General features: G+C 40.7%; 1 protein-coding gene across 1 annotated transcript in view; it reads left to right on the top strand.

Moving 5' to 3' along the window:
• The window catches only part of mapk11 (mitogen-activated protein kinase 11), a 29,820-nt gene extending 21,907 nt beyond the window's left edge, over positions 1–7,913 (top strand). The window contains exons 11-12 of the mRNA XM_061715167.1: positions 5,424–5,597; positions 5,890–7,913. Coding sequence (XP_061571151.1) covers positions 5,424–5,597; positions 5,890–5,963 — 248 coding nt within the window. The 3' untranslated portion in view covers positions 5,964–7,913. The remainder of the gene's footprint in view (positions 1–5,423; positions 5,598–5,889) is intronic.
• Positions 7,914–10,856: the final 2,943 nt, after the last annotated feature.

Raw genomic sequence — 10,856 nt, 5'->3', positions numbered from 1 at the left:
CATCCATCCATCCATCCATGCATCCATCCATCCATCCATCCATCCATCCATCCATGCATCCATCCATCCATCCATCCATCCATCCATCCATGCATCCATCCATCCATCCATGCATCCATCCATCCATGCATCCATCCATCCATCCATCCATCCATCCATCCATGCATCCATCCATCCATCCATCCATCCATCCATCCATCCATCCATCCATCCATGCATCCATCCATCCATCCATCCATGCATCCATCCATCCATCCATCCATCCATGCATCCATCCATCCATGCATCCATCCATGCATCCATCCATCCATCCATCCATGCATCCATCCATCCATCCATCCATCCATCCATCCATCCATCCATCCATGCATCCATCCATGCATCCATCCATCCATCCATCCATGCATCCATCCATCATCCATCCATCCATGCATCCATCCATCCATCCATCCATGCATCCATCCATCCATCCATCCATGCATCCATCCATCATCCATCCATCCATCCATCCATCCATCCATGCATCCATCCATCCATCCATCCATCATCCATGCATCCATGCATCCATCCATCCATCCATCCATCCATCCATGCATCCATCCATCCATCCATCCATCCATCCATCCATCCATGCATCCTCCATCCATCCATGCATCCATCATCCATCCATCCATGCATCCATCCATCCATCCATCCATCCATCCATATCCATCATCCATCATCCATCCATCCATCCATGCATCCATCATCCATCCATCCATCCATCCATCCATCCATATCCATCATCCATGCATCCATCCATCCATCCATCTAGGGCTGGGCGATATGGCCTTCTATTAATATCTCCATATTTTTAGGCCATGTCACGATACACAATATATATCTCGATATTTTGCCTTAGCCTTGAATTAACACTTTGATGCTACAATCACACCAGTATGATAATTCTATGTGTCTACATTAAAACATTCTTGTTTATACTGCATTAATACCGTATTTTCTGGACTATAAACTGCACCTGCATACAAGCCGCATACGCTCTATTTAAAAAAAAAAGATATGCAAGCCGCAGTTATTTATGTTGTTAGATTAGATATTTACTACATGTACAGAAGGATTCTGAACTGTAAATGATGTACATGTTTGTACCTAAATAGATCCTTTCCTAACAGTGTCTTTTAACACGGCAGCAACTTTGCTGATAAAACGGGACAGAACCAAAAGAAAATAACCGGTATTTATTTATCTATTTATCTGTTTGTAATCTACTTCTACTTCTATCTGCTAAAGAAGAAGTAGTGTATTCTTCTTTGCATTTATTTTGTCTTAGTTTTGATTCTAATTCCGGTTAGAGCGCCCCGAGCGGTTGAAGAAAAATCCACAGAATGGCCGCACCTTTGTATAAGCTGCATGGTTGAAAACCTATGGAAAAAGTAGCGGCTTATAGTCCAGAAAATACGGTATATGCTAATTTTACACTTTCATGCAAAAAGGGGGAATAAGTAAAATTTAAAAACTGTATTTATTAAACAGTTACTAAGCAGTGAGTGGCACAAACATAAAAAAGTGTAATTTCAAAACAGAACAAAACAGAAAGTGCACGTTGCATCTCTGACTCCCCGTCAAGAACATCTGCTAAGAACATGTTCTGGTCCCGGTTTTACCTGGTTTTACCAGGATGAGCTGCTCTGAGCAGGAGAGGCCTTTAGAGCAGTGATTCTTAACCATAGGGCCGCGGCCCACACTTTGGCCGCGAGCGCCATCTAGTGGGCAGCGAAAGAAAATTCCGTTTTGTACGTGTGGGCCGCGGGGGCCGCGGGACTGCATAGCAACTCCCAACCAAATGAGGAGAAGAAGACCCTCAGCTAGCTCTAGGTGTAATAGTAAGAGAAATGGTGTGTATTTATAGAGAAAATCCTTCATTTTGCACAGAGTAGGTTTAGATCCGCCAGGATCAGGGATCGATTACTTGGGTCTGCGCCCAGAGCGAGCGAGCGCGGCGTGATCATTTATCCTGACTCGTCCGCGCAGCCGGGGAGGTCGGTGCCGCTCGGGCGGTGGGCTCCATCGTTACTGCTGAAGGATTGTACATGTAGATGTGTCTGCTGGACTGGACTGTTCGGGCTCGCAAAAGCATCGGAAAGTGACTCTGCTGCAGCGGCCAGAGAGCTGCGGGTTCTGCCCGTCTCAGCTGATCAGGCTCGGATGAAATCCGACACGCGCAGTCCTGACAACTTATTAATGTAAATAAAACTTAGTAAGTTACTTAGTAAGTAATTAGCTTGACTCTTACAGAGATGAGAAGCCTAACAGGAGGAAAGGAAAGTTCAACACAGAATGGACAGATTCATCCTGGTTCAGTCTTCCCACTGGGACAAAACCAGTGTCTCATACGTTCAGAGACCGTGGCGTTCAAAGTGTGAAAGTGAAACGCCACTGAAACAAAACACAAAGTTTTTCATCAAACATATCCACTCAAGTCTGAACTGAAGTCACAGAAAATAAGCTGACCATCTTAAACATGTTTGGGTCCACATACAGCTGTGAAGCAGCTTTCTCCACAATTAACATAATTAAAACTAAATATCGTTCCAGGTTCATCAATGAGCACCTTCTCATGTGCATGAGAACCTGACACCATCCAGCCCAGATTTAAAGTCCTGGCAGGAGAAATTAGAGCTCAGTTCTCTCACTGAACGACAGAAAGTGAGGGCATAAGATTAAGGGGAAGAAAGAAAAACTGCAAAACTTTTAAATTGCTAAGATGTGTTTATATTAATTTATTATAAAAATGTGTTGAGACAATTAACAAAGAAAAGGGGAAATTCAAACTGCTGGTAAAGAAATAAAATAAGATAGCATTTGAAAAATAAAATAAAATCTTATTTATTTATTTTATTTTTAAGAGAAAAAAATGTGTAATTGAAGTTACACATGTTAATGGGCAAATATGTACTTTTTTAATATAACAGTCAGATGCAGATGTTGATACAACTATGAGGCTACTTGAATATATATATATATATATATATATATATATATATATATATATATATATATATATATATATATATATATATATATATATATATATATATATTTATTATGATGTTCTGGACCTTCGCTGCTATACAGTGTTAATATTTAACGGGCCTCGGGCCACTCTGTACTGAAAAAATTGGGCCCCAAGGTCAGAAAGGTTAAGAACCCCTGCTTTAGAGCACCTTTATATTCAGACTATTGTAGGTGCAGGGACTGCAATGTTTCATCCTCTCCTCCTTTACTTTGCATCACTTTCACTTACTTTTAGAAATATGACGTCATATAGTCTTGTTTGACTTTGTTTCGATGATAGTGATTGATTTCATGTGGCCACATTTAAGCAACACTAGGTGACGTTTCTCAGCTCTGGAAGAGAAAGGCTCGGCACTGAGCAGCGTAGTTGGAGCTGCATCAGCGCGTCATGCGAGGAGAAAACATCCTCTCCCGTCTTTATTAAACCGTCCCAGTGTGGTTTGAAAAGAGTCCGTTGCGTGTAGCAACCGCGCGGATGAACTCACGGCGCAAACAGGCCGAGTTTAGGAAAGTTAGGTGGAACTGACCGACGTCCCGGAAAGCAGTGCCGACACCTTTCTGCTGGGCTTATGACGATGCACGTGACTGACGTATGTAACTAGGTGCGCTTGTTTTATGTCTCTGAGAAGGAGAGACGAGACGAGAGAGTGAGAGAAGCCTGTAATTTAATGCCCGCGGCTAAAAGCAAATGCACGACAATGTATACTCTAATATTCATAATATAGTCATTTTGTACATCGCACAGAGTAGAAGCCGAGATACATCGAGTATACTCGATATATCGCCCAGCCCTAACTGAGAGATGGAATCGCTCCAGCATGTCCGAGGTCTGGGCCTCTTCCTGGTTGCACAGAAACCTCTGCAAGGAAGCATCTAAGAAGCATCTCAAGCTGTTTATCTTGATGTACCGTAGAGGAGAAACAGCCCGACTGTGAGGACCCTCCTTGATGACTAACCTACGGGGGAGTCAAGCTACCCTACTGAGGAATCTCATTCCAGTTGCTTCTATCTGCCCTTTTTTTTCTTTCAGTCATTGCCTAAAGTTTGTTACTTCAGGTGAGGGTAGAAATGTAGACTGGCCAGTAAACAGAAAGCCTTGCATGTTCTCACCACGACAGACAGTACAGAGTCCACGTTACTGCAGACGACTGTTGCTCTTCGGCCTATTCTTCCCCCAACTCGTGAGCAAGACCTTGCGATACTTCTCCGCTTGAAGGAGCACCTCTCAAATTCGGAGCTGCTGATTCTCATCTCCACAGCTTCACACTGGACTGCGGACCATTCAACTGGGGCTCCTGGTTTGATGACACAAACAGGGCCGCATCATCTGCCAAAGCCATCAGGCCAGACTTTCTCGTCCCTTTGGGGACATTCGAGAAAATTCTGTCCACAAACGTTCTGAACTGAACGGTGACATAGGGCGTTTCTGGTGGAGTCCAGCTTTTATCCAGAATGAGCCCCTGTTTACATGTAGCAAAAACGGTGGTGTTTTCATGCGTTTTGGCCGTTCGTTTAAACGAAAACGGAGCTCAAAGTCCCCAAAAACGATAATTTCTGAAAACTCCGGCCAAAGTGGAGATTTGCAAAAACTCCATCTTCACGTTTGCTTGTAAACGGAGAGAAACGGATATTTAGGCCTCAGAACGTCACATTATGAGACAGAAACGTCACGTCATGTGTGTGACCCGTGTTTACAATTTGTTTGGCCACCGTCAATATTTTCTTGTGTTTTACCTGTTTTATATTCTAAAGTCACACTTAAAAGTAACTCTACTTTTGTGTCACTCCAAACGAAAGACTCTCGTTCATCTTGGAAGTAACTGGAAGTTACTCGTGTCATTTGTTGATGTTTTTTTCCAGGATTCTGATTGGCTAGCATGACTTTATCTTCTTGTTACACTGCCCCCTGCAGGTTTGGCTGCTCATAGCACCTTAACAGCGTATTTATGCAGGTTCGTGGAAATGATGGTATTTTTCGAAACGTAGAGGGGGAAATATCCATTTTTGTAAATACCCGGCTATGTGTAAACGTGGCCTTAATCTGCAGGAGATATGGAGCTTGTTGTGTTCGGTTTGGCTCCCGTACTCCAGGAGCAAGCCCCCCAGAATAACCCGACAGATGGTCAAATGCTTTCTCCAAGTCCACAAAGCACTTTTTGGACCAGTTAGGCAAACGCCCACCCACCCACGCTCCAGGACTCTAGTGAGAATAAAGAGCGGCTCCAACGCTCACATGCTACCTGCCAATACATGAGCTACACTGCAGATTTGAAATTGGTTTTTAGTTTTAAACGTATTTGCAGCCTTGAACCAAATCCAGCGCCTGTTTGTCTCTGTCTGTGTGTCAGCTATCGATCTGTTGAAGCGCATGCTGGTGCTGGACTGCGACGGGAGGATCTCGGCCAGCGAGGCTCTGTCCCACCCCTACTTTTCACAGTACCACGATCCAGACGACGAGCCAGAGGCGCTGCCTTACGACCAGACGCTGGAGAGCAAAGACCGGACTCTGGAAGAATGGAAAGGTAAATTAAAGTGTTGTATAAAAAAGCTTTGCAGCGCATTAAGAGGAGAAGGAAAATGTAATTGCAATACTTGGAAAGGATTAAGGCAGATTGTGTAACATCCAGTTTTTCCAGTCCAAAGCTGGTTTCTGGAAATCTTTTTGTACAAAAGGAAACGAGAACAAGGTGTTGAAATCATCGATGACACATTTTCCATTTCAGTTTGTGTTTTCTCAATTTCCATGTTTAGATTCCTACAATCTCCATAAAGGTTTGAGGTATTGTTTCACTTCCTGCTCGCTTGTGTCCACAGAGTTGGTTTTTGAGGAGGTAAGCAGCTTTAAAGCCCCCGGCAGCAAGACTGATAGCCTTCAGGTGGAGCAGTAAAAACCCCTCGGCGCTCCGCCTCGTCCTCCACCTGGAGAAGGACCACATACTCAGTGAATCCAAGCAGGACTGTGGAAAAGGCATGAGAGGAGAACGACTCGGGGCTTAACAGTCACGCCTTGACCTGAGCAGCAGGGCGGAACGATCTCCGCTGGATCAGATGCAAAGATTACATCAGCAGGGAGCATTTATTTCATTTTTACAATGAAATAAAATGACCTCTGCATTGCACAAAGTTGCTTCCTGTTACGTTTCCCACCGCTGAGGGGAAAAAGGAGGAACTGCTCAGTGTCGGGACTCGTGGGAGGGAGCAACTTTTAGACAAAAGGGTATTTTAAAATAAAATAAATAAAAAATGCACACTAGGATTTCCAAAGCAACAACAGGGACGCCTTCTCATCGCTCATCAATGCCATGGATAGTCAGTGCTTTCATGTATGTAATTCATATCTAACGGCTAGAAGCAACGCCATTTCACAGAAAAGCTTAAAATCTAGCCTGATGCATGATTTTTCTGCATTTTATTGTTACAGCATATTATTGGCAGTGTATTATAATCGCTGAGTCCATATTGCGTCATTGTTATGAAACAAGAGAGGGGGATCACCAGGGAATCTCAACCAACTCAATGTCTTTACCATTTTTTTTTTTACCATTTCTGGACAAAACAATACACAAACTACCTAAAATGCTTCTTTTTTTTTTTTCCTCCTGCTTGCAAAATAGTAAAAACCAGTCGTGCTATTTAAGTAGCAAGGTAATGAATATAGGCCAAAGCTGGACGAGACCGGCCGCTCTGCAGGTCTGTGTTTACGGCGTGAGCTCGCTCCTCTTATACAGTTTCTGCTGATGGCAGATTGTTGATCCTCTGTTGGGTTTTTTTTGCAGCGCTGCATCAGGTTTCCGTTGTGGGTTACACATACCCACTAATGGTGTTTACGCCGAGAAAGATTAGACATTTTTTTTGTGAACTGTTGAAAGCAGTTGGGGGGAGGTATAAAAGCAGTAGCGGATAAGGATCTATTCTACCACTTCTGGCTCCATTAAAGCGGAAAATGGTCAAATGCTACAGGCGGAGAGCTCATAAATCAGGCTTTGTGTTACCCAGGCTCGTTCCTAGTTCCCATAATACCAGACCGCATGCATTCATAAAGGACAGCAGGACCAGTGCAGTTCCCATGTTTATTTTTTTTACTGGGTCTCTGTATTGTAGAAATGCTGTAGATCAGATCTGAGGTCAACATCTCCTCATTACCATTTAACGCAGCAACGGAAAAGGTCACATTTGAGCCAGAAGCATGAGCTCAGTGCAGATCGTCATGATAAATAGCTGACCTTGTTGCAGGCGCGAGGGAAGTTTGGCGATATAAAACTGTGTCAAAAGTAATCTGGCAGTGTTTAATTAAAGTGTTCAGAACCATTACACCAAGGAAAAAGAGATCCAGAGATAAACAAAAGACCAGACCGGAAATGATTGTTACACCTTCTTGTGCTTTTAAAGGGGAAATATTAAAAAAAAAATCAAAGTAGGGTGTTTTTGAAGACTTGATGGGCTTGGGTGTTTGAAGTTACACTCACAAACCTTTGCATTTCTTTAAGCCCTTAGGAATTTTGACAATGATTAAAAAAAAAGAACATAATATTTCTCCTTTAAAGGAGCTTGAGGCAAGAATAAGAAATGAGACTCATTAGCGCCACGACGGCCGTTGGGGGTACTGCAGCCAACAGTGAAGCCGGCACGGGAGAACGGGGAGAACGCGCATGCAGCGTCATGTGACGTCACATCCACAGGACAGCGCGGGAAATTCGGCCCCACAATTGCAGCACATTTTGCAGCACACAGCCTGTTCAAGGCAACGGAGAGATACACTAGAGCAGGGGTCGGCAACCCGCGGCTCTAGAGCCGCATGCGGCTCTTTAGCGCCGCCCTAGTGGCTCCTGGAGCTTTTTCAAAAATGTTTGACTTTTTTTTTTCTTTTTTTCTTCTTTTTCTTTTTTTCCTTTTTTCTCTTTTTTTCTTTTTTTTCTTCTTTTTTTCCTTTTTTTCTTTTTTTCTTCCTTTTTCCTTTTTTAATCTCGACATTTCGACTTTTTTCTCGAAATTTTGACTATTTTCTCGACATTTCGACTTTTTTCACGAAATTTTGACTATTTCCTCCACGTTTCAACTTTTGTCACGAAATTTTGACTATTTCCTCCACATTTCGACTTTTTTCTTGAAATTTTGACTTTTTTCTCAACATTTCGACTCGAAATTTTGACTTTTTTCTCGACATTTTGATTTTTTTCTCAACATTTCAACTTTTTTTCTTGAAATTTTGACTTTTTCTCAACTTTTTTCTCGACATTTCGACTTTTTACTCAAGATTGTATTTCAACATTAATCTCGACATTTCAACTTTTTTCTCGAAATTTCGACTTTTTTCTCGTCATTTCAATTTTTTCTCGACATTTCGACTTTTTTCTCGAAGTGCATAATGAAAAAAAAAATCTTCCCCCAGTTCTAACTAATATAGAAACATGCAGCATGTGTTGCCTTCATTCAAAGGCTAAAACAAGACTTTTCATTTTTTGCGGCTCCAGACATATTTGTTTTTTGTGTTTTTGGTCCAATATGGCTCTTTCAACATTTTGGGTTGCCGACCCCTGCACTAGAGGGCTCATTCTTTTTGGTTTAGAACGCTTCATCTGACATTATTACTAGAAAACTTAAAACATTTACGCATTTTTTTCATAAATCCTGCCTCAAGCTCCTTTAAACAAGTGATCAATATCAATTTTGATATAGGTTTTTTTTTTTTTTAAGTTCAACTTTTCCACCAAGTTTAATCTTGGTTTTTTTTTAAATCCTACTGACAAATTCAAAACATTTTTTTGCAGGATATTCTGTACGGAGTTTCTGTCAAAAGGGAACACGTCAAATGAACTATACCTCTTGTTTGCTACAGATTTGCTAACGTGTTTTTTTTACGTTTTCAACGCTCTCACACTTGGAGGTTTAATGATCTGCATACGAGAAGAAGAAAAGATAACAGACGTACAATCTGCACCTGAGAACTCAATTTTCTAAATATGATTAAACTTAATCTGGGTACTAGCTGAATAAAGGCTGAAATAAGTGTGTTATGAATTCACCTAACTTCCCTCTAATGTCCAGCAGCAGCACACGTGTCTTGTTTGGTTTATCTACACTGGAAAATGTCTCCCTTTACAATTCATCGTTTATGATTACGAGGAAACTAACGGTCTCCTTTGTGTTTTTCCTGTTTGGATTTACATCGGAATGCTACATGTAGCCTTTTGTGGAAGTTGTCCTTTAAAAAACTGGATGCAAAACTTAGAAATCTAATGTCCAAGTGAATCAAAGCTGTGTCTCGGTCAGAGTGCGTCAGAGCTCTGAATGTAAAAATGTTATGTGCTTATGTGGATGTTGTACACGTGGTGGATTTGAATAGCAACTGAAAAGTGAATGTATATTTATACTCCACGTATGTTCCAAGTTAGTGGTGACTTTGAATACATGTTGGCATGTGATTGATTTTGTTTGAGATCACTTTATGAATGTCAGCTATCAGTTTGCAAATAATTCGGTTGACTTTTTTTCAACAGGTGACTTTGCAAGTTTTGGCTTCCACAGAATAAACACCATGATTTCACTTTGCTATTATGTTACGTGTCTTATTTCATGGACATCAAGATACAGAAAGACATTAGTCCAGTAAACTGTTAAATAAGGAACTGTGGTCGTCCAGTCTTGAAATAACAACATTCGTGGTTTTCCTGGTTCATTCTTTCACACGATTTTACTTTTCTTCTTCTATTTTCAATGTCACAAAAGGGGAAGAAGTTTGTTTAATGTACAATTTAAATTACAAAAAAAAAAACACAAGCTTTCATCAAAGTACTGCGAAGGTAAAGCCACACAAGAGTTACTCAATGATCTATTTCTGAAGAGCTCAGGCACGAAAACAACAAGCTCAGTCTTGAGTTCAGTAACAGGATGTAAACTGTCATCCAGGTCTTTACGTCATTCACACATGTTGTAATCCAGATATCTTACTGATCTTACATCTTACTGATTTCATAGGAATGAAATGAATGAATGAATTTATTTCAGACAATTCCCACGATAGTGATGGGTAAACAGTATTTACAAAAGAACAATCCCAAACAAAATATAGATATTCACCAGCATTAGCTCAAAGTCGCAATATATATTCATATATATATATATATATTTGTACATCATAGAAAAATAATATAAACAACATTTCCAATTGAATACATTTGTAAGTATTTATACCTTCAGATATGAGATTGATTGGTGCAAATTGTCTGAAAAGGGGTATGAAGAAGCAAAACTCATTTATTCATACCCCTTCTCCCTCTAATTGCCTTTATAGTAACCTTCCTGTTTGATTTTATATCCAAAATTCACAAAAAATAATTAAATAAATACATATACACACAGATACATATAAACATACATACATGTATATACCCACACATACGCATTCATACAAATACACACACAAACCAAACTGTAGTCACACCTCTATATCAACAAGCACACGGCAGGCATAGTGGTACAAGTACATCACCCTGTGGAACACCAGGACCAACTGGGATGTATGAAGAAAATGAAGCTGAATTCTGTCAGATAAATATGATTTAAACCAACCTGATGCAGAACTGAATAAGAATTAAGTGAACTTTAAATCTGGACTATTGTAATGAATTGGATGCAAGGAATTACAATTAATAGGATTGAATTGTAATATTATTAGATTTACTGGATCATCTGTGATTTGACTGTGCTGTACTTGTCTTCTCTGAAAAGTACCTTGAGATGATTTTCGTAGGCTTTATACAAAAAAAGTACAAAAAAATTAA

The sequence above is a fragment of the Cololabis saira genome, chromosome 23 (genome assembly GCF_033807715.1).
Source record: "Cololabis saira isolate AMF1-May2022 chromosome 23, fColSai1.1, whole genome shotgun sequence".
Taxonomy (NCBI): Eukaryota; Metazoa; Chordata; class Actinopteri; order Beloniformes; family Belonidae; genus Cololabis; species Cololabis saira.
Note: the sequence above shows the minus strand (reverse complement) of the source record. Positions and strands in the feature narration are given on the sequence as shown.